Source organism: Durio zibethinus, chromosome 9 (assembly GCF_047325235.1).
Source record: "Durio zibethinus cultivar Kanyao isolate XHJ-2024 chromosome 9, ASM4732523v1, whole genome shotgun sequence".
Classification (NCBI taxonomy): Eukaryota; Viridiplantae; Streptophyta; class Magnoliopsida; order Malvales; family Malvaceae; genus Durio; species Durio zibethinus.
The window spans coordinates 26,355,636-26,379,528 of record NC_143170.1 but is presented as its reverse complement, the minus strand read 5'-3'; the positions used below and the strand labels follow the sequence as shown (position 1 = coordinate 26,379,528).

General features: G+C 30.7%; 4 protein-coding genes, 1 non-coding gene and 1 pseudogene across 8 annotated transcripts; 3 read left to right on the top strand and 3 right to left on the bottom strand.

Annotated features, from left to right (window-relative positions):
• Window positions 1–235: 235 nt before the first annotated feature.
• Window positions 236–307, top strand: TRNAT-CGU (transfer RNA threonine (anticodon CGU)). The gene has a single exon. It is a non-coding gene; the product is annotated as a tRNA-Thr (tRNA).
• A 2,735-nt stretch (window positions 308–3,042) lies between these two features.
• LOC111303540 (cytochrome P450 71D10 pseudogene) lies at window positions 3,043–8,704 on the bottom strand (annotated as a pseudogene).
• On the bottom strand, window positions 6,648–10,266 carry LOC111312926 (uncharacterized). The gene is made up of 2 exons (XM_022913684.2): window positions 9,811–10,266; window positions 6,648–7,053 (listed from the first exon to the last, which is right to left on the bottom strand). Exon 1 carries the CDS (start codon window positions 10,192–10,194, stop codon window positions 9,811–9,813), a length of 384 nt encoding a protein of 127 aa, XP_022769419.2. The 5' UTR covers window positions 10,195–10,266; the 3' UTR covers window positions 6,648–7,053.
• Window positions 10,267–11,826: 1,560 nt separating this feature from the next.
• On the top strand, window positions 11,827–17,910 carry LOC111312895 (nuclear transport factor 2-like). 4 transcript variants are annotated; one of them, XM_022913656.2, is made up of 9 exons: window positions 11,827–11,952; window positions 13,439–13,624; window positions 14,070–14,367; window positions 14,451–14,677; window positions 14,763–14,937; window positions 15,186–15,307; window positions 15,417–15,476; window positions 16,789–16,852; window positions 17,396–17,910. In XM_022913656.2, the coding sequence occupies exons 2-9, from the start codon at window positions 13,439–13,441 to the stop codon at window positions 17,629–17,631; spliced, it is 1,368 nt and encodes a 455-aa protein (XP_022769391.2). In that variant the 5' UTR covers window positions 11,827–11,952; the 3' UTR covers window positions 17,632–17,910. The 4 variants fall into 4 exon arrangements, with proteins under 4 accessions (XP_022769391.2, XP_022769362.2, XP_089622138.1 ...); XM_022913627.2 differs by having other exon boundaries at window positions 15,414–15,476; XM_089766012.1 differs by lacking the exon at window positions 16,789–16,852.
• A 326-nt stretch (window positions 17,911–18,236) lies between these two features.
• On the bottom strand, window positions 18,237–19,471 carry LOC111312920 (wiskott-aldrich syndrome family protein, putative (DUF1118)). Its single transcript, XM_022913670.2, has 2 exons — window positions 19,200–19,471; window positions 18,237–18,735 (listed from the first exon to the last, which is right to left on the bottom strand). The coding sequence occupies exons 1-2, from the start codon at window positions 19,368–19,370 to the stop codon at window positions 18,313–18,315; spliced, it is 594 nt and encodes a 197-aa protein (XP_022769405.2). The 5' UTR covers window positions 19,371–19,471; the 3' UTR covers window positions 18,237–18,312.
• A 1,410-nt stretch (window positions 19,472–20,881) lies between these two features.
• On the top strand, window positions 20,882–23,042 carry TOM5 (mitochondrial import receptor subunit TOM5-like protein). Its single transcript, XM_022920104.2, has 2 exons — window positions 20,882–21,138; window positions 22,759–23,042. The coding sequence occupies exons 1-2, from the start codon at window positions 21,052–21,054 to the stop codon at window positions 22,834–22,836; spliced, it is 165 nt and encodes a 54-aa protein (XP_022775839.1). The 5' UTR covers window positions 20,882–21,051; the 3' UTR covers window positions 22,837–23,042.
• Window positions 23,043–23,893: the final 851 nt, after the last annotated feature.

The window sequence follows — 23,893 nt, the reverse complement described above, 5'->3', positions numbered from 1 at the left end:
CTTGGTTACTCTGCTCCCTACAAAAGAAAGAGCGTCAGTGCTGTGTTCGTTCCTGATTCCTGATCCCCTTACTTTGCTGACACTGAAGCCAATACCAATAGTCAAATAATAGAGTTCAGAGTTAAACATTATATTAACCCTTTCGTAAAAAAAAAGTTTCAAGAACATAAGAGTGTACATCTACTACTTTAGAAATATTCACTGGAAAGCGAACAAAGGTACAAAGGGAAAACTTGCCTCCGTAGCATAGTGGTAGTGCGTTCGCTTCGTAAGCGAAAGGTCGCGAGTTCGATCCTCGCTGGGGGCTCACTATAGTGGTGGACTAGTGAAGGTTTTAGTTTTTGAGCTTTGGGATACGATGACTTACACTTGTAGAACAAGCCCTGACTAACTTTTTGGGCCACAGCACAAAAGAAATATCCTCTCACCGTCACACTAAAATCTTTATAGGGTGATATCGGTTAAATTCGGATTGATGTCGGTTTAATTTGATTTTTTTTAATATTATATGATATTATAAAATTTTAAATTTTGATTTAAATTTAAATTTAATTTTTATTCGATTTGATTTGAATTGAACAAAATTTTATTAGTTCGATTCAATTCAATTTATTAATTTTTATTTTTTATATATTATTTTAATATAAAATTTTAATATATTTAAATAAATTATGATATAAAATTATTTTTTTATTTTATAAAAATTTAAAATATATATAAAAATTTTAAAAAATATATAATTCAATTCGGTTCAATTTTTTTATTTTTTATCTCTCAATTTAAAATTTGATCCAAACTTAATATTTACATTTAATATCCAAACTTGATTTAAATTGAATAAAAAAATTAATCCAAATCAAATTGAACACTAAATTTTGAATTAATTTTCGGATTTATCAATTTTTTCTCCACCCTTTTCTTAGTTTTTACTTTTTCAGTAGCAATAAATAATTGTTTGTAGATATTTTTATACTAAGAAAATATCTAAATTGTTATCGGAGGAGAATTACACATAACTCTTAAGTATATTAAAAAATAAAATATATGTTTATTTTTTAATCTTGCATGCATACATAAGTAACCAAGAAATGGAGTTTCAGCCCTACTTAATTAAGTGAGGGAAAAGCATGATCTCAACTTTTGCTTAAAAAATCTATTATTAAATTGGGTGGTTGATTAAATTAAAAATTATAATCCTTTAATGCATATGAATTTTGGTTATGATTAGGGTTTAAGAAATGGAGGTGGGGGCAATAATAATATATAGATACTGAGGTGTGAGACTGTGATGGCAGGCACGTTGCTGTTGGGATGTGGCGCTTTCAGGCAGTCGGTGGGCGTGCATTGCTGTATCCGCGTAAAATAGCACTTGGTGTTAGAGTTGGCATCGATCGATTGGGGTGAGTTTTGTTTGTCATGAATTCGATTCGATTTTATATGTTATTAAATTTAAATTTGATTTTATTTAAATTTTTTTTTATTTTTTTACATTCGAATTTGATTTCGATTTAATATTATATAAATTATACTTGATTTGATTCGATTTAAAATTAATAAAATATATTTTTTTAAATATAAAATATTATTTTTTAAATATAAATATTTAAAAATATCATTATATAAATATATATAAATAAAAAATTAAATAATTAATTAAAAATAATTTTTATATAATATCGAATTGGATCGGATTTCTTAAAACCCGAACCCGACCCAACCCGATCCTGATTGTTCATAATCTTATCCGATCTGATCCGACCCGAAACTCGAATTTCAAAAAAAAAAATCGACCCCGTAAGATCTGATCAGATCGAAATCCATCAGTAATGGATTAAATTGTCAACCTTACTTGGTGCAAGTGACAATGAGATTTAAAAGATATAAAACTATAAATTTAGAATTTAATTCAAGAAAAACTCAAAATTTTATATTTATAAAAAAAAGTTAATATTACAAATAATTTTTTAATTATAATAAATTATTTAATTTGATACATAAATTTAAAATATTATTTGTGTTTTATTTTTATTATTTAAAATTAGTTATGTTAAAATAAATATTATATTAATTAATAATTCAAATATCATATTAAAAATTTTTAAAAATTTTCATTATAACTCTGACGACATTCATAATATTAACCCTTCTTAAAAAAAATTAATCAAAATATCATCATAAAAAAAAACCTCGAAAATTGAGATAAAAAAATATTAATTTAAAGGTAAAATATAATATATATTAGTGTGCGTGCATGTATATGTGTTAATCTTGTTCATGGATAAAATTATCTATTCGACCCACATGTTCTGTACGGCTAGATAAGGTTTTTCTTTTTTCTTTTATTTTTTTAGGTTATAGTAAAAATAAATCTATTTAAGTAATATTTTGTGTGAGGTAATTTGTCTAAAAATTATGTTGATCTACATTTAATAACTACATCATCTTATTTGATAGTAATTTAAAATTTTATATGATATTAATATTAAATTATTAAAATGATAAAATCACTGTCTTAAAATGTGATATGATTCTCAATTTAAAAAATAAAAAATTTAATAACCATGAAAAAGTAATTTTTAATATTATTTTTTAATTAATTTACTTTGACGAAAGATGTATTTAACGTTGTCCTAGAAAGCTGGCTAAGAAAAATTTTGAAAAATATATTTTTTTGATAATTTATTTTAAAAAATATTTTTTATTATAGTTAAATAAATATTTATTGATTATAAAAATAATGAATTTATTTAATAACTTTTTTAGAAATTATTTTTCATCCAAATTGATTTATACTTTATAGTTTTCTATAAAATAATATTTAACTAATTTATAAATTATTGATTCAATATGTATTAAATTTTTTTGTTTTATAATTTATAATCACAGGTGATCAAATTACTTTGATAATCTTATCACTATAATAATTAAATTATTATGATAATTTTAAAAATGGTACCAAACATTATCTTAAAATAAAAAAAAATAAAAAAAAAAGTTGCATGCACTTTGCATGCAAAAATAATTCAATCAAGTTCAGCATTATTAGTTCAAAGAAGAATAAGGAATGGGAATTAGGAACAAATCACTCCTTCTTCTTACAGTTTAGGCAAAAGATTCTGCCATGTCCAAATCTCCATACTTCATCCCATTTGGGAGCTTCCAATCAAAATGGTACAAGAAATATGCAAGTGGTAACTCAATGCTGAGAAATCGCAAATGATATTCCAGGGCAAATTCTTCTTCCTGCGCCAAATGGGATATACTCAAAGTTTGTTCTTTTGATATCAACTGAGCTGCTCGAAAATCTTTCTGGATGAAATTCCTCAGTTTCTGTCCAGTAACTAGGATCTCTTTTTAAACCCTTGCATTGATAATGACTTTGGTTTTGGTTGGAATGTGCTATCCATTAATCACACAATTTTCACTGCATTCTCTTGGAATTAAAAAAGGAGCTGGAGGGTGCAACCTCAGAGTTTCTTTCACAGTTGATCTTAAGAATTTCAATTCATGAATCCTTTCTTCATTTACTCCACCATTTTCATCAAAGACTCCTCTTACCTCATTTTGTGCCTTTTTCATCAGTCTTGGATCTTTCGATAGTTCTGACATTGTCCATTCTATTATAATTGTCCATACAGATCAATTGATCAAACCCACATTCATAAATCTCAATTTTTTGAAATATTTGCAGAGTTTTTTTTTTTTTTCTGTCCATTTGAGTTTCTATCTTTCTAGGGCAGTGGAAAGTGGGAATAGCAAGAGACAAAGAGGAAAAGGACAATAGTTGTTAATTTTGAAGGTTGCAATATGGTACGCAGGATAAAAAATAGAGCCAAGGGTTGCAATTCTGTCCTAGAAAAAGATATTAAAATCGAAGTTAGTTTTGAGATCCCACATGAGTGTTTAATTCAATGATAGATGCATATATTCGTTACACAAAAATTCGAACTGATTATGCATATAACTTATTTTCAAAACGCGAGCTCTTTTGTTAAAAAAAAATAATAATAATATTAAATTTTGGAAACATTAAATTAGGGTAGGAAGTTTATATGCATTTTAAAGTAGAAGTTAATATAAAAACCTGGATGACTGCTTTTATGTTGTCATTTCTCAAAGGAAATTCAAGATCACCTTGCTGTTGAAGCTTCAGTAGAACATCAACCAGATCTCCTTCTACTTGTTCTTTGGCTGCAGCTTCAGTGAAGCATTGACAATGTTTTCAAGTATCCTATCAGAAGCCTGATGTAGCTTCTAGTTGATTCCTCATTCCGCTAGCTTTTTTAAGCACTTGACTTGAAGGATACATATCAGGGAAACTGAAACCACCTGCCAGATTGACAGCTTCTGGCATAATCTTTATAAATTCCTCTAGGCCTTTGCTTTTCTTGCCAAATGCAGCCCTTGCTGTTATCCCATATGACAGTGAAAAAATTTTCACTAAGATTGATTGGAGACCCTTCATTCAAAGATATGGATTTAATGAGATCTGTCACTTGTTCTTCTCTGATTGATTGGAATGATTGGACTCTGTTTCGACTCAAAAGTTCCTTGCTGCAAATCTTCCTCATCTGTCTCCAGTAGTTCCGATATGGTGTAAAAATAATTGCTTTACAATTATCGGCCATGACCTCGGAGGCAACGACATGTGGCCTTTGGGAAAAGATGAGATCATTGGTTTTCATAACCTCTTTGGCAACTTCTGCAGATGACACTACAATGGTGGGAACTTCTCCAAGCTGCAGATGCATGAAAGGCCCATGTTTCTTGGCAAAATCTCTCAGGTTGTGATGGGGCAAAGAACAACTCAGTTGCTGCATCTTACCTACGATAAGTTTCCATGGTCCCGGAGGAAGCTTCATGGTGGACTTAAGATTTTCTTTGTAGCTAGAGACTAGAGAGTGAATTCCAATTACACAGCCAAACTATATCTTAAATGTTCTAAATAGAAATTAAAAATCATTAAGATTAGGATATCTAACTAGCATACATACAGATAGGATTCGTTTGAACAAGTGATAAAGAGAATTTGTTTTTTCTTTTTGTATTGTTTGGGTTCGAATTCATTTAAAATTTATAAAATAAATATTTTTTATTAAATTTGTTTGACTCACGTGACTGTTCAATTAAAAAATTAAAAAATTAAAATAATTATATCACATAATGATACTTGTTTTTTTTTTTTTTATTTACTCAATCCTTAAATTACAACATTTTCTTTCATTTTTTCTTTTTGGATTCTACTTATCAAATGTGTAATTGATCAAATTCAAATCGATAAAGTATTAAATTTGAATTCAACTCAAAATTTGAAATTCAAAATTCGACTCGAACTCCATTGAATTTTATTTTTTTAATTTAAATTCGACTCGAAATAAAAATCGAATTACTCAATTTCGTTCGATTAACCTTAATTAACATGTAAAAATAAATTTGATTATTATATTCGATAAAAAATCGATTATTTATACTCAACCTTGAACTTGAATTTAAGATATTTTACTAATTAAAATAATACAAATATATTAAAATATAAAAATTCAATTAGGCTGTGAACTAAACTAATCAAATATAAGAATACTTAAATTTGACTCAATCGATAAATTGAATTACTTAATTCGAGCTCGATTCGATAACAATCAAATTGAATTCAAAGTTTATTCAAATCGAATCTAAATAATTTATAAATATTAATGTATCATTTAGATTTCTATATCAAATCAAATTAAAAATGCAGTCAGACTGGGATAGGTAGCTGGGCCATTTTCCCTTTTTACCATGGGGAAGGCATCGGTTTTGATTAGATGTGTTCCATTTTCATTATTCCAGTGTTTAAAAGTTATAATGTTTGAAAAAAATATACATAACGGGAAATAAACATAAAATAAAATGGAAATAATAAGATATAACAAAGCGTGAAACACAATGGGATAAATTTTATAGTATTAATAAAAGGACTAGGCATTTGCCATTGAACACAATGGTTGCTGCTCAAGCTGTTACTGCTTTGGGGCAGGATCTTGTTGTCTAAATAACCAAATTAATCCCCTCAATAGATTTCTTTACATGGCGTAAATGAATTCAATATAAACTAATTTTATTATATTTGCAACATGCTTATTTAATTAACGAATTTTAAAATATTATTCATAATAATTTATTAAAATTATTTATTAAATTTAATAAATAATTATAAACAAATAAAAATTAAATTTATTTACAATTTATTTGTCAAATATTATATTCATTTACATTCCAAATGTAAACAAATATAAGTATATTTTTAATCTATTCAATTAATTAATAAATATTATAATAATATTTTTTATGATTTACTGAAAACATAAACAAAAATGTTTATCAAACATTCTATGCTTACATCCTTGTTTGTTTATGTTTACCTACGGATAGGGTTTATGGCATTGCGGTTCTGCCATAGATGTTTTCTTTAGTTCCGGGGCTTACAAAACAACAGTTTAATACTTTATCCATATCTATCCCAAACATTCCAAAGCTTTAAAATATCTGACAGAATCACACACAAACATGCACCCAGCGCCACAGCTGTCACTATCTTGAAGGGAACATTAGCCCAAGGAGAGAATACAGAATGATTCTCACTTTTTGAGTAAAAGATGGAGCAAGAAGGAAAACAGAAACAATGGAGTTGGCTCTATATTTCTTTTCTTATTGCAGGACAGCTAATAAAAACCAGATGCTCATCAAACCTACTGTTTGTGATGTTGTGAAAACTTAGGCCAGATTATCATGTTCAGAAAATCATACAAACTTGAAGGAATCAATAACATCAGCCATCAGCCGACTGCACTCGCATCTGGGTTTATACAAACATGTCGGTTACAGAATAAACCAAACAAATAAAAAAATACAGGTGACTATCCTTATTAATGTCGGACACCGCATCCTCTTTAACTTCAAGAGTCTCATGAAATTGCTATCATAACATGGCCTGCATTTGTTCCAGGACAGGCCAGCAAGGGAGTGAAACTGAAGGAGCTGGTGCACATTAAATATTGCCACAGGTTCCAGAGCCTGCTCACATGCCAGAAACGTTTTTAAAGCCAGTAATATTAGCTTGGTAATACAAGAAACAAAAGACACAATCTCAATGAGATTACTAGCGCAAGGAATTACATATGGATTAGTATAACAACTAGGCCTTTTCCGACAACATGAAGTCAGCTATATGGACCATATTGCATCATTCTGCTCTATCTAATTCTTTAGGACCATATCCTCGGTAAGCTTAGAAAAAGTGAGGTCCTTTCCATAGGTTCAAATATGAATCTAAGTTGATACTACAAACAAGTTAAGAAAATCAGGCAACAAAATGTAGCCCACTTAAATATCTTGAATGGCCCCATACTTCTATTTTATAAACAGTAGTTGAAGAATAAAACAAATTTCTAGAATGTGGCCACCAAGTATTGGGAACATCACCAGACTTGTAGTATATGGTTGGTATACAATTCCAAGATATACACATGCATCCTCCACGAAAGATAACAACTTACTTTGCATTGCAAATCAAGAGAGAGAGAGAGTGAGAGAGAGAGAGAGAGAGAGGGAGCAAGTTTACTTTATAGATCCAGTTTCTATAGAATGCAAACAAGAAGAACATGCAGAAGGATCTACAACCCTTTCTGCTAGCATCAGAAGCTCAGAAATGAAAGTTTGCCACAGGATCTGACAATGCTATCTCAGCAAAGATTCACCATTGCCAAGATCAATAACTAATACCAAAAAAGCATTGCCAGCAAATTCAGGTACAAGAATCTTCTTGTCTTACCCTAAAAATTGCAGGCAGGAAAGCTTCCTTTGGAACAATTGCAGCAGAAGGCTTTTTGAGGAATGCTATGAGAATTTAAAGTTTGCAGCACTTGGTGCACAAGTTAGGGCCTTTGCCCAAAGTTTGATAGGATACGACATTAGGTCCACCTATACTCCTGTCCCATGCTGCTCTATTCAACTTGAGTGAATGCTCAGTGCAAAACTTGACTCATGCCTTTTTTTTTTTTTTAAATAAAGGAAGACACTCCACTAAAATAAGCCAAGGGGGTGCCAAACAATGTATAAGGCTAGTAGTTAGTAAACAACAACAAAGGTGTTTTACAACTTATGTGAATTAAAAGCTAAACATAAAAGAATTGTCTGAAACGCAATATGCATATAAAATAGGATCAGTGTTTCTTTTTTCACTTCCTCTGACATCACATAATGCCAGACTTTAGCATGATAAAAGTAACAAATAGTGCATAATAAGTTAAACAGCTTTTCTTCTTAGTTTTTCCCAAAGATCTTGAGAGATGATATTTTGTCACACATTACCACATTATTTCCTACCCTCCTTCCACCCAATCCCACCACAATGAATTTACATTACTAAGCCATAATCCCAACTTGCCAAACATTGGGATAGCTACAAAACAACTACCAGGAAAGACCTATGCTAAGAATGAAGAAATAAACTGTCAAAAACCTCTAGTGCATCAAAGCAACATACAAGATCTCATAGAAATATAGCTTCAAATATACCAATATTTAAAATCTCATGATAACCCTAATCCCATCCAAAACAAAACGTTCTTGAACCTAATAAAATAGGAAAACCTTGAATACCACATTCATCCTCAATTTTAAGCACCAAATCACTCCCACTCAAAATCATATCAACTGGAACCATCCATCCTCATCAAAAACCAAATATCATAAACATTATACAAAGCAGTATATCTCATCTTGCGAATAAACATTGCACAAAACTCAGAGAGAGAAATTTCAACCTGACCCTAATTAACTCCTTCAAACTCAAATCAAAAGAAAATCACTCCATGTCTCTTCATTTAAACTCTAACGCCTTAAATAAGTATTCTAGAAGACATATATCAATCAGAAATCAAAAATGCAGTGAATGATCTTAGAAGTCATCTAGTTACAATACCTTCACTTCTGCACAATCATAGAGTAACTCATAATCAAGCCTCAATAAAATTCCACCCAACCCCCAGCCGCTTAAAAGCCCAAACCATAAAACAGTAACAAAACAATCACCACATCTCAAAACAAAAACTTGACAAATACCCAAATCTTTAAAACATCAAAATTCATTAAAAAAAGGAACAAATAAAAAGACAATCACTCCATGTCTCCACATTTAAACTCTAACACCCTAAATAAGTATTTGAGAAGACATTATATCCAGAAATCAAAAAAGCTGTGAATGATCTTAGAAGTCATCTAGTTACATACCTTCACTTCTGCACAATCATATAGTAACTCATAATCAAGCCTCAATAAAATTCCACCCAACCCCCAGCTGCTTAAAAGCCCAAACGATACAACAGTAACAAACCAATCACCACATCTCAAAACAAAAACTTGACCAATGCCCAAATCTTTAAAACATCAAAATTCATTAAAAAAAGAACAAATCAAAAGAAAATCACTCCATGTCTCCACATTTAAACTCTAACGACTTAAATAAGTATTCGAGAAGACATTATATCAATCAAAAATCAAAAAAGCAGTGAATGATCTTAGAAGTCAACTAGTTACAATACCTTCACTTCCGCACAATCATATAGTGACAATAACAAACTAATCATACGCCAGTAACAAACCAATCACCACATCTCAAAACAAAAACTTGACCAATACCCAGTTCTTTAAAACATCAAAATTCATTAAAAAAAGGAACAAATACCTATATCTTAAAAATATCACAAGTAGCTAAATGAAGCATCAAAGTAAAAATAACAATAAAAATTTTAAGAATTTCGAAAATCGGACCTATTTCTGGTAACCTCCACCAATGGCATTCTCATCTTCTTCAACTTTAGCAGTCAAGTAAACCCTAGGAAAATCATTGACATCAAAGGTCTTCTCTTTCATCATCTTCTCCACGTCAGCTTTCTTCAAGATGATAAGGCGGATCGGGGGACGGTTGCGGCGTTGATCGCGGGTGTAATATTTGATGTCGAAGACGGTTTCGGGGTCGGAGGTTGGGACGATGGGCTTTTGCAAAGGGGTGGCGGGGCAGCGAATACGGTACTCCGTAGCTTTGGGCAAAGCGTTTTTGTACTCTGGATCGGCGCAGGGTCCGGTTATCTCCCATGGCTTCTTGATGTAGCGTTTCAGGCTTTGGAAGATGGAGCCGCTTGCTTTGGAGGCCATTGCTAATTTGCTCTCACACACACAGAAATTGAGAGAGTGACTCGATTTGGTAAATTGTCGACACTCCAGAGTTTTTAGGTAATAAATATTTTTAGTTTATTTTATTAAATGAACTTTTTTTATTTTGTTTTAGTTTGGTAAAAAAAAATTGTGAAATTTAAAAAATTTAAAATATTTAATTATAATTATAATTTTAAAATTTTAAATTTATAAATAAATTTATCTTCAAATCAGTTCTAAATAATCAAATTTTAATCTATACATTTAAATAAATAAATTCATCAACTTTGATTAAATTTAATATTATTATTTTATAACAATCATTTTGTTTTCAAATTTTATAAAAAAAATATGTGTCAATTTTTAATCTCAAATTTAAACTTAGTTTCTTTTAAATTTAAATTCACATAATAAACAAGTATTTAACTCAATAATTAAGGTACTAAACAGCATTTAACTCAAAAGTATGTGTAATTAATTATCTAATTGCTACTTATTTTACTTAATTTATGATCAACCATTTTCAATTTTAGTTGATGTTCAGTAGTGATATTTATATTAAAAAATATAATTAATATATAATTTTTTTGAATTTATAAAAAATATATTAAGTAAATATATTTTAAAATATATCATTAACTAGACACTTGAACAAATGGCGTAATGAAAATCTATTTTACATTAAAAAAATGTTTGATTCACAAGTTTTTAAATTTTAAGAGAAAAAATAATATTGAAAGAGAATATATAATTTTTGAATTTTGTTAAAATTATAAATAATAAAATTCATATTTCCTTATGAGATTAAAAATAATAATATAATTTAAAATGTGATCAATTGAAAGTTGAGGAGAAAAAATTTTCTTTTTTGTTTTGAAATTTTAAAAAAATTTTAAAAAAAGTAAAGTTTTTTATTTTAATTTTAAAACTATTGAAAATTTTTGAAAAACTAATAAAATTACATTCCATGAATCATGCTAAAAAATTAAATTATAAAAAGTAAGATTTTGATCAATAATATTACTATTTTTCGAACGTCATTTAAGAGAAATTATTAAATACTTCAATAATAAAAAATTTTTAATTTTATAAATGAAATTAATCGGATGACACATACTTTTTATTATATATTTGAAAAATAAAAAAAAATAATTTTAAAAAAAGTAAGAATGCATTATTATATTAATTTCGTTTGTGAAATTAAAATTTTATTATCAATATATCAAATAATTTTTCAAATAACAAAAAAAAGGTGTAAATTTTGAAAAATTTTATATTTAATTTTTAGTTAATAATACTTATAATCTTTAAACTTTAAATCAAATTTTATTTTGATTCTTAATCTTTAAAATTTTTAATTAAATTTTAATTACGTAAAATTATCTTATTTTGATTTTTTTATATATATAATCGTCTAAATTGACAAATAAATGTCAACTGACTTCACATCTGGTACGGATAGCATCAACCATTAATTTGTATCTCACGTGACAAAGGATGAATGAAAATAAAATTCGCTCAAAATTTAAGAGTAAATATGATTCTATCTCAAACTTTTATATGTTTAAAATATATTTTATAAAATATCAAAATTTCTATTCTTTATAATTTCAGTATCTTTCGTTTGGCCGTGTTTGTGTCCTTCATATTTCCTCCTTTGCACGCATACTGTCTTTGCCTTTGGGCTTCGCTCTCTCTCTCCGCTTTCTTTTAAAGCTGACAAATCTCTCTTTTAAGCTTAAATCACTCACGAATCGGGTACGTCTGATCTTACTTTTCCCATGTCTCTTATTCCAATTGATCTCTGTTTCATCGTTATAGCCACAGTATTTGATTGATCTGCTAATCACTCGCAAGATCGTGCCCTTCAGTTGAATTTGGTTGTTAAATCTGCTTCATAGTCTTCATTTCTATGAAGGGCTTTTTGGGTTTTCCTTTTTTTTTATTAAAGGGTTTATTTTGTTTCCGAATCACTGTCTTAATTGTTTTTGGATATAAAGAACTATGTCTATGCCTTTTATTACTGTGAGAATTTTTTTTTAGTGATGGGATTTCTCGGTTACTTGTTTTAGCTTTGTGGTTTTATTGTTGCTTGAAAATTGTTGGTATACTATTTAATGGTTGAGAACTACCTTTATGGTGGAAAGAGTTTGTTTCTAACATCTCTAAGTCTAGGATTCCTTATCAGTAGGGCAAATATTTTAACTTAATTTATTAAAATTTTCATTAAATACAAATTAATATAAAAACTTCCAAACAAAATTAATATGTATAACAAATTTTTATGTTATAAATATAATATTTGTATAACTAAAATTAACTATATGGTTATTAGCGAATATAGTTTAAACACCGCAAACACATACAAACATATATAAATATGTATATATTAATTTAATAAAATTTTAAGTACTTATAGAATTCTTAAAGATAGATGTAATATGTGAAAAAATAAAAATTAATATGTCCAGTTTTATCATCTATTTTCATTTCTTAATCATTATAACGTGGAGAATAAAGAAAATCTATTTCCTTATATATAATGAAAACAATATTTTCTTAATATTCAATGAAAACAAGGAAGGCATGTTAGTTAAAGGTTTTTTTTTTTTTTTCATTCTTATTAATTCACACTTTATATGTTATCTATATGAACTCTAAAAGTTCTTTATTTGTTTTCATACAAAATTACTATATATTGTAATGAAATTGCTTACCATCCAAAGTATAAATGTTCAATTACCTTTTTTTTAGAATAAAATGTTCAATTATTAGATAAACAGTAAAAAGTTTTCCTTTATAAGCCTCAATTTAATGGGGGCAGAGCTTAAGTTTTCTAAAATTTATAAGATTTTTTTATATTTAACTTAAAAAAATTTAAGATGTTAGTGGGGCAGCTGCCCCTACAACCCCATATGTAGATCCGTCCCTAGTGGAAAGTCTGTTTCTCACATCTCTAATTATTCATGATCTGCATTATGTCAGTCAACTTTTTCTAGGCAGTTGAACATCTTGCATTTTGTTTGTTGAGTTTTCGATTTTTTGTTTTGTGCAAACATTTTGTTGATCTTTGCCCTTACTTTTAGTGTCACTTCTAAATACTGCTTGTAAAAAGTACTTTTCGTTCGTGCGTCTTTTTGTTCTCATGAAAGATGGGGGATTGATCCTTTTTGTTCATTGTAATTGTGTAGTTAGTTGTCTGTATTTGAAGTTTTATTTGTTGATTCCTTGAAACTATGTACAGATGGCCATGCAGGAAGGAAGCCCTGTCCGTGCTCCCAGTGCTCAAGTTGTTGGAAATGCTTTTGTGGAGCAATATTACCATATTCTTCACCAATCACCGCATCTGGTGCATAGATTTTATCAAGATTCAAGTCATTTAAGTCGGCCGGATATGTATGGCAACATGACAACAGTAACAACGATGCAAGTATGTCTATTAGAAGTTAAGATAACTTCCAATATAAACAGGCATGAGCATATTGTTATGAAGAATTCAAAATATGTGGCCTCTTTCCTTTTTTTACATCAGTCATTCCTGTCTGCTTGAATCCTGCTTCATGCAGGAGATCAAACAGCTAGACTAAGTTGATAATAAGTTATTGAGAATAATGGAAGAGAATATTTGTTATAATTTTTGTTCACTTTAAAACGTACAGGAAACAAGCAAAACTTTAGGTGAATCTTTGTCTGTTTATTAGATGCATATGTTTAACTGTAGTAATGGATTTTTTTCAATTGTTTGTTTCTGCTGACTCTTATATTTGATATAAAAATTGTTAAATTTGACAAACTTGAATGGGCATTGTCTTTTGCCGTCACTTAGCTTGAACATGGTTTGAGTGACAAGTGCACTGATATATGCTTTGGAGCAGGCAATTAATGAGAAGGTACTATCGCTGAATTGTGAGGATTATATAGCAGAGATAAAAACTGCAGATGCTCAGGACTCTTTTGAGAAAGGGGTCATTGTACTGGTAACTGGATGCTTAACTGGGAAGGACAATGTGAGAAAGAAATTCACACAAACCTTCTTTCTGGCTCCACAAGACAATGGCTACTTTGTCTTAAATGATGTTTTCAGATACATTGAAGAGAAAGAGATGCAGAACCCTGTTGCGGCTAATTGCGACAGTGAACAGGCTTCAATATCTGCCTTGACACCAGAACCAGGTTTGACCTGATTCTTCTCTTTGTGTGCATTATTGTATTTTCTTTACACTCAAATCATGAAATTCTTTGACATTTGCTTCCAGAGCCCACTCATGACCATTTTGAGGAGGACCCATTAAATTACGCAGAAGAGGAAGATATTAATAATGGTGCTGAAGTTTGTGACCCCTCAGATAAAGAGGAAGGATCAGTAATTGAAGAAGAGGTTGTTGAACCCCAAGGCATTGCAAGTAAGAATGAGAGTGTTGCAGCTGTTGATTCAGCTCCTGTGGTTCTAAAGGATGCTCCAAAGAAGTCATATGCTTCAATTGTGAGTTAAAGTTAATGGTTGTTTTTTTCCCATTCATATTGTGTTTCTTTTGATGTTTTATTGAACTTACTGAATTACATATTAGGTCAAAGTAATGAAAAGTAAAACAGCATCTACTCCAGTCTATGTTCCTGTCAATAATGTGAGGGTGGCACCTGCAGACCAACAGTCAACTGTTTCCGCAAAACCTGATCCAACACCAGAGGCAGCAGTACCTAACAGTGATAATGCACCTGAAAGGAGCAATGATATTGAGGAAGGTAATTGCCAACTTCATTTAGTGCATGCTCGCATGATAATAGAAGCAACGTTGTTCTTTTTGTCAATGAAGTTAGATCCATAGCTTTTCTATTTTAATCAATAAAGATATCAATTAAGTGTGTAAATAAGGCATACTTGATTTGGCACGGTTAATGTTAGGTCATATTTATTTTTCTCTTTGATATGTCTTCATGCATATTCTTTCTTGTTTTAAAACATAAACCTTATTACTTTGTTCTTACTAAAGCTGAAGGGCATTCCATATATGTACGGAATTTGCCTTACAATGCAATGCCTGCACAACTTGAGGAGGCATTCAAGAAATTTGGACCCATTATGCGTAATGGCATCCAAGTCAGAAGTAATAAGGTATAAGATTTTAACTTAGATATCAATTTGGGCTTCTCCTTCCCAGTTGACATTCCTAGTTCAAATTCTCAGTTCTTACTGTTTTGTGATTTCTTGCCTCCTGCAGCAGGGATTCACTTTTGGTTTTGTTGAATTTGAGACTGCAAGTTCAGTGCAGAGTGCCCTTGAGGTATGTTCATACCTTTTATCTCTCCTATTTTAGATCTGGTGCAGTATGATCACTGTCATAAGTCACTCTTCAATTTAATCACTTACATGACAACATTTCATAATTATAGTCTGCCGAAGACATGCCATATGTCAGGCAAGTTCTACTAAGTTATTCCTCTAAAGTTATTGCTAGATTACTGTAATGGAAACAGCAATGTACTCGTTAGTGGGGTTAAGCTCTCTTCAAGTTTTCAATCATGTCAAACCTCCCACATCTCCTAACCAATATCAAAGTACTTCGAAAATACAAAGATAAGAACAAGAAATAAAACCCAGAACTAGATCATTGTCTTCTAAGTGACAGTGTGATTGCATGGGATTACCTGAATGTGGGTTTTTGGTCACTTGAAAAGTATCTGATTAGATGACTTTATCTAGAACTTTCTTCAAGAAAAATCTACTTTTTGTATAGGTAATTGAATCAGCTGGTCTAAAAAATAAATCATCCTTGATCTGTTGTCTTTTTCTATTCTCCTGCTACTTTTGGACAGTATATCGACATGACACAGGAACCTTGTATCGTTTTTTTGTTCATTTAGGCCTGATATTCTTCTTACCCTTTTATTAGTTCACTTTTCTGTTTGTAACCAATTTGCAGCCTTGTTGTATTAAGTTAGAAAGTTGAAAGATTAAAATGATTAAATGTTAAGTGGTGTTGTATGGATGTCAAAAAGAATGGATTTACCTCATCTACTCTAAGGTCCTAAATGGAAGGTTTAATTACAATGTCATCCCAGTTTTTGCTGCAAAACTTAACGATGATACTAATCAGAGACCTTGCCATTTTGGAGATGTAATTGAAAATCAGGTAACACTTCCTAAATGAACCTTGTAATCAATCCCAAGCATATCACAGTTTAGTAGGGATCAGATTCACTGTGTAGGGTTTCTTTTTTTCCTTTTTCTTTGAGGGGAAAGTGGGTGTTGTACTGAAAAATCAAAGAAATGACAATTTCTTCAACGGCTTCTTTGTTTAAACTGATTGTAGGTATTTTAGTTGAATATCAACTGCAGCTCTTGTTTATTTTTCTCCAAATTTTATGTCATTGTTTTTTACCAGCTTTTTGCATAGTTTTAACCTTGAATTATAATGGTAGAGGTGCAAGCATATTTCTTTGTCACCAACAGCATGATGGTTGTGAAAATATTCTTCTTGGCTATACAATAAGCTAAGAATGTTTTGTAGAGTTGCTTGTTAATCTCAATCTGCCTATCCACAGTGCTTCTGTAAGCATATTTTTGAATTTGTGGTTTTGCTGAATGCATTTCAGGCTTCACCAATCACAATTGGGGATCATCAAGCTGTTGTGGAAGAAAAGAGGACAAATACTCGGGGTAATTCAAAATTTATTTGGGAAATATGCATTTTAGATGCCGAAATTTTATCAAATTTTCCATTTTTTTCCTAACTATATGATTTGGCACAAATTGAACTTTTAGTTCCTCTAACGATAGTACCGAGCTTCGGAAAGATATGGTCCCAAATATTTCACTACGGTGCAATACCCATACAGCTGGCGATACATTGTGAAAAAAAGCCTAGTTTGCTTCTAGTAATTTGTACCTTTGGTCATATTTGTTCAGTGGGGTGGGTTGTTGTTCCTCACGTTGGTCATATCAAATTCTCTTGCCAATTCTTGTTATAATCAGGGATTTCTGTCTGATAGTTTTAGCTAATTTGGATTGAAGTTTGAAGTTTATAGTAATACTATCTGAAAAATATCAAGCTGGCATAAACAAAAAACAAAAAAAATTATGGAAGTTTGATTTTTTAAAATGCGTTTTCTTCCAATAATTTGTTTTTATTCTTATTCAAGTTGCAAGTACTTGAAGGTTGGCACTAGGATAAATAATTTGAAAAAGTTCTGCTTTTTGCAGTTGGTAGCAGTGGGAGACCAAGGTATTCTTCAGGTAAAGGTACTTATCGGAGCGACAGTTTCAGGGCTCGAGGGAACTTCGGCAGTGGTCGAGGAGGAGGCTATGGCAGGAATGAATTCAGAAACCAGGGTGAGTTTTCAGGACGACCTAGGGGTTCAGGTGGACGGAATGGAGATAATTATCAGCGGGCCAATCAGAATGAAAGGGGTGGCCATCAAGGTGGGGCAAAAGCATGATTCTAATTCTTCTTGGACATTAGCAGAGAAAGTAACCAGATGATTTTTTGACAGTATAAACAAAGGGAATGAACGAAAGAACTAGAATTCAAGTTTTTAATTATCACAAATAAGCTGTTTATGAGGAGACTATTGGGCTTTTCTTTTTTTCTGACCTCCCCTTGAGGCATTTCACAAAGCTTACGTGACATAGGGAAAAGGTGGTTTATTCAAGTAATGTATTCAGGATTCTTTTGATCAATTTTTTGTTATTATCATAATATGCTCGTTTGCCTCAAATCTTTCCTTTTTACGCACATTTACATGAAAACTTCAAATGATAGCTTCAGGGAATTAACCATCATCGCCATTAGTCTCTGTCTCTCTGAAGTGGAAGTCTGAGAATTTGATTTTTTGATCAGGCTGCATTCCAAGGCATTATTGATGTTATATCATTGCATCCCACAATTTAATACACAATACAACGATATAAAAATGTATTTGTGACATGATATGGCGTGAAACATGCTGTTTAGTTTCAATTTTATTGCCGGTTACTTGAACGTATTCTGTTAGTCCGAAATCGCAGAACTTTCAATGATATCACAGAAAATGGAAGTACCTACTGAAAAACAATGTAAAAGCCATTTCTTTTACTATGGAGTTTGGCTGATATCTGCAAATTGGATACCAAATCTAGTTTCATTTCTGCAAGTTAGATACAAGATTTGATGCGGCAAAAGCTGCTGATCCACCAGCTACACAGACTAGAGCCACCACAACCTGCAACACCACTTCCCAGAGGTTATCCTCAGGCACAAGGTAAACACAAGAAGGACCCAAAAGCAGTAAACCCAAGCTCAAGGTCAAGAGTGCCCCTGGAGTCCCAGGGTCTGTTGCTGCAGACAGGACTCCAAATTCTTCAGCCTTGGAGAGGAGACCTAGTTTCTCTATTGACGACAGGGATAGCCCAAACTTCTCGGCTGCTGATAGCAGGCCGGCTTTCTCAGCTTTGGTTAGCAGTTTCAGTTTCTCCACATTTGTCAGCAGCTTCACTGGTTGTGTGACCACAGGGCTATTCCGTGGCCCTGGCTCGCCAAGCGGGAAGACAGTTGAGTTCGAGTTCTGCATTCTTATTATGCCATCAAGTTAGAAGCTTTGTAATTGTTAATGTCACAATCTGACCATTTAAACACAAGAAGCAAAAACCATATGAAGGAAGCATTTTACAATTTAAAAAAAAAAAAAAACGATTGCTTTGTGTCGTATGGACTATGGACACGAATTTATAACCATAATTTTTCATGTTCTAACATTGCAGGACGACCATACATATATACCAATTGCCAGGTTGCTAGATCTAGTTGATCGTACATCACATTACTCTAACATTAAATCACACTAGATGGATGAGAACATGGAATTCAGGTAAAAACAGTAACAAAGTCCCTCCATTTATATCTTCTGCATTCTTATCAGCCAAACAGTAAACTTCTTGTAATCAAATTAAGCCATTGAAACATCAAGAGAAAGGCCAGTAACCAACAATACCAAAAATCACATGGGGTTGAATTGGAAAATGAACTGACCTTTCTAGAGCCAACAGTCTTGGCAACTGAAGGCAATGGTTTCTGAGTTGCCATGGATTGGATGAGAAAAGGTGACAAAGTAGCAGAATTTTGGGGTTTAGGCTTTGTTGTTATTCTAGAGGAACAGAGAAATGGATTCCCTTTGCTGCTATAAACAGCTGTGGCTTCCATGTTTGGTTTTTCTTTTCAAATGTCTTCTCTCCCTGGGTTTCCAACCCAACTTCCAAGCTAGGTGAAGTTGGGATTTTTGCTTGAAAAAAAGAGGCCTTGATTCTTGAAACCAATTGCCTGAAATGAATGGACAGAATTGGGTTTCAGTGGTTGAGATTCCCATGTGGCAGTCAATGATTGGCTAGTCTATTTGCCATTCCGAAAATGATGCGAGTCATTTTCCTTTTTCTTATCATCTTATGCGCTTATGGCCATGGTTTGATGGAAATCCGAGTATTCAATCAAGGATAGTGTATTCCTATGCGGATTAAGAAACTCCCCACGTTTTATTTAAATTAATTAGTAAGTACTTTTTGTTTTATCCAAATAATCTAACATGCTTCCTTTGTTATTACAGTTGTAAGTCGGAAAATATTTACCCTAAAAAAAAATATCTTAATTATATCAATGATGAACATCACTTGGCATTCTTATTACTTTTAAATTCATTTTTTTGTGAGAATATTTTTTTTTATATGGCTACAAAATTAATTTTAAAATTATAAACATCCTTAAAAAAAATTTTTGCCATTGAGTATTGATATTTGAAAATATTAAAAAAATTCGTCGTGTACCACATGTAGCTTAGGTTATGATAAAAAAATTTTTAAAATAATTAAAAAGAGTATTGATATTTGAAAATATTAAACGTCACATGTAATTTAGATTATAATAAAAAAATTAAAACAAACATATAAAATCTTATAAATTTATATTATTGATGTATAAAAATGAATTCATATATTCATAATTTTATCAAATTTCTAAATAAAAAGATTTACATTTAAAAAAATTTTGGTATGAGATGATTCGTTTAAAAATTACAGTTATATGCACTTAATAATAATATTACATAGCAATTTAAAAATTTTAAGTAACAATAATAATGTAATAATATCATTATTTTGAAGAGTAATCTGATTTTTATTTTAAAATAATGAAAAATTTTATCACTATGAAATAAGAAAGTAATTTTTAATATTATTTTTAATTAATTTGCCTTGAAAAAAAATTTAGTAACATTGTCCCAAGAAATTGAATAATAAAAAATATCAAAAAATGATTTTTCTAATAATTTTTTTTTAAAGTTGTTTGTTTCAATTGAATAAATGTTTATTAATTAAAATAATATAATCAATTTATAAAATAATTTTTTTAGAAATTATTTTAATCAAAATTATTTATATTTTATATTTTTTAATAATAACATTTAATTATTTTATAAATTATTGATTCAATAAATATTTATTTTTTATTTTTTTATAAGGTTATTTTAGATCTTTTATATTTTATATTTTATGATTTATTTTTTTATATAACATCAAATAAAATGATTTAAAATTAATAATAATTTATAATATTACTTTAAAATAATTTAAAATCACTAATAATCAAATCATATTAATTATCTTATTATAGTAATAAAGTGATTAAATCCCCCACAATAATCTTAAAAATGGACTCAAGCTATATTATTGTTATTTCCCATCTGTTAATTAGGGTTGAAACAGAATCACTCTGTTCTCAGTCTCGACAATAAAACCCTAATCCTCGAGTCCGAAGACACACTCTCTCTCTCTCCCCGGTCTCCAAATAAAACGTCTGATTTCAAAGGCAACTAAATATTCTCTTAAGAGAAGCAATGGCGGACACAGTGATCTCTCTTGATAAGCTGAAAGCCTTCTGGTACTCTCAAGTCCACAATGAAGAAAAGTGGGCTCAAAACATGGTATTACATTTTTTTTTATTTATCTTTTATTCTTTTCCTTTCTTAGTTTGTCGTTTGATTTAGTTGCATTTTGATGTGATTTTGATCATGATTTTGTTTTTCTTATATTGTGTTTATGGGAATTTGTTTAGAAAATAGATTTTTACTCCGATCTAGGAAATGAAAAAAAAAAAAGAAGGAAATGAATATTTTGGTTTTGAAGAATTCAACACTGGGGTGGGTGAGCGTTCGATTTCAATTTAGTTGGCTATCAGTATCTTATCTGTTTAGGCATGATCTCCATCCGAATGAATTGCTTTGACTTAATCCAGTTAGGATTAGTTGATTATATGAATGTATTTGTCACTGTCGTACCCTGGTTCTTAATTGAAGTCGTGAACTCGTGAAGTAGAGAGGAATGAAGAGTTTTCTCAAGGTACTAATTGTGGGGAGAATATAATACATAACAACAGGACAAGCTAAGACAACCTTATAGAGTCGGGCGAACTGTTTGGGCATGACCAACAACAAGAGAGAAGTTTTGTGGAGTATAACTAATGCCTTCATTAGTCGGATTTGTTGTTTACATAATTTACTTTATTTTCTTTTCTTGGGACGAGCAATGGTTTTTGTGGCCAACTTAAATATCCATTTATTATGATCTCGGGTTTTTGATGGACACTTTCCTGGAAAGTGTTCAAAAGAAGATGATCTATAAGGCTTAAGAGTTGAACATTGACTTAAGAAAAAATGGAAGTCATTTGATTTTTCATCTTCTCTGAAATATGCTACAAGGTTTAAAGAATACTATTAAACAGGAGAAAAGCCCCATGAGAGTCCGGAGGAATATATGTGAAAGAATGAAGGGTGCAGAATGGTAGGCCAATTTGCATGATGTTTTGGTGAATGAGCACAGCCTATTGGCTGTAGTACTTCAATATCTGCCTTTTTTCCATCTGAAGCTTTTACAACTAGCCTTTCATAGTGCGTTTCCTCTTCTGATGGCCAATGTCATGGCATCCATCCTCGAGGCTTTTGACTTCTATTGGCTTGGAATGAGGGTGACCAAATATCTATGGCAAGCTTATGGGCTGTGCTATTAGCCCATAGCTTACTTCCAACACCATGATCAGACTTAAATGACTTCTCATTTAAGATGGGCATTACTGTGTGTGGTATATTTTATCTGCGGAAAGAAATCTAGCATAAATTGCTCTAAAAGTGTTTAGAATTTTGTATAGAATTGGTTATTCATTTCTTTCTTAATAATCCAATCACTTTTAGGTTTTCAAGACAAGAATTTGATTGCTCGGAGATCAATGAGCAACATCAAAGGGAATAGATTCCTATAGATTCAAAATGTTCATTTTAATCTATATAGCCTCTTGTAATGTGCTTACATTTTTGCCTTATGTTCGATATATTCTTTAGAGAAAACAGTGCTCTTCGAGCAGTAGTAGAATTTGAACATGCCTTAAAAGTTTTCTATCACCAACTCATTTTAATTGTTGCTTTTACTTGAAATGAAAGTTCTCTTCTCGGTATGATCTTGTTTCTGATATGTTGTTTCATCCTTCTGCTACTTAACAAGTTTCATTTGCATCCTGAGAAATGAAGTATGTTTTTCACCCTCTTTTGCAGAAACTACTGAGAGCTGTTGGGTTATTTGCTGGATCAATTCTTCTAATGCGCAATTATGGTGATCTTATGGCTATATAAGGAATTAAGGATGGATTAAGAGCTTCTGAGTAATCCCATATTCTGTTACTCTGATAGCACGGTGTGGTTTTCTCCGTCCCGGCAGTTTGGAAATGCATGCATTTGTTACTTTTGTGGTTGAAATTTAGGAACTCGTTTGACAATCTCCTCTCTGATAAACTCAGTTAATAATGATTACCATAAATGAAATGTACTCATTCCAATGATGCTGAAATTGTTTTGGATGATTTGTTTTAGAGCTCTGAATCTGATGCATGTATGGCTGTTAATTTGTTATAGAAGATAGCTTCCCTGAGATGTCCGTTCATGTTTTCTAGACCTAATCTAACACTGTTGGAGTGTATTTTAATCGACTTTTACTTGTCTTCTTACATTTACAAATCAAGTACCAAAGAGAATATATCTTAATTATGTTGAATTGAGATGTAGCTTCTTGTAAATCAGAAAAAAAAAAAAAAAAGATTATGTTTTTGAACATGGGAAATTTTAAGTGGAGGTTTGATTTCCACTGTACTAAATCTTTTTGTAAGCCAGAAAAAAGAAAAGATTATGTTTTTGAAAATGGGTACTTTTAGTGGGGGTTTGGATTTCACCTGGTTGAAAGTGTAGTATAAATATATTTATTACATCATTAGTTAAATTTAAATATTAATTTTAATAGGATTTATTTAGTGTAAATATTTTAATTATAATTATAATAATTTTTTTTATCATAATAATAATAATAATAATAATTAATTTTATAAAAATAAATCTCATTACCTATTTAAATGAATCTTAAATTTAGCTTGACTTGAAGCTTTAATGGGGTTTGACAAAAAAATATTTTCAGCACCTTTCACTGCATGTCCTCGTATTTGTTGCCTCGTTTCTATAAAGAAAATGGTCATATGTAATAAAGTGATATTGATTAAGATAAAATTTATAGAAAAGAGTTTATAATAAAGGGTTTTTTTAATTGGATAAAAATAATAAATTAAATGTGTAAAAGTAACATAAAAAGATACTTCCAAGTCTTTCCACCAGTTCAGCATTCAACCCTCTTTATCCACCAATA

Bases quoted from the DNA above. Each gene is read 5' to 3' on its own strand.
- LOC111312926 (XM_022913684.2), bottom strand. From the start codon at position 10,194: ATGGCCTCCAAAGCAAGCGGCTCCATCTTCCAAAGCCTGAAACGCTAC.
- LOC111312895 (XM_022913627.2), top strand. From the start codon at position 13,439: ATGGCCATGCAGGAAGGAAGCCCTGTCCGTGCTCCCAGTGCTCAAGTT. The intron at 13,625-14,069 runs GTATGTCTATTA...GCTTTGGAGCAG, and splicing joins CAACAGTAACAACGATGCAA to GCAATTAATGAGAAGGTACT. The intron at 14,678-14,762 runs GTGAGTTAAAGT...ATTACATATTAG, and splicing joins AGAAGTCATATGCTTCAATT to GTCAAAGTAATGAAAAGTAA.
- LOC111312920 (XM_022913670.2), bottom strand. From the start codon at position 19,370: ATGGAAGCCACAGCTGTTTATAGCAGCAAAGGGAATCCATTTCTCTGT. The intron at 18,736-19,199 runs GTCAGTTCATTT...ATAAGAATGCAG, and splicing joins AGACTGTTGGCTCTAGAAAG to AACTCGAACTCAACTGTCTT.
- TOM5 (XM_022920104.2), top strand. From the start codon at position 21,052: ATGGCGGACACAGTGATCTCTCTTGATAAGCTGAAAGCCTTCTGGTAC. The intron at 21,139-22,758 runs GTATTACATTTT...CCTCTTTTGCAG, and splicing joins AAAAGTGGGCTCAAAACATG to AAACTACTGAGAGCTGTTGG.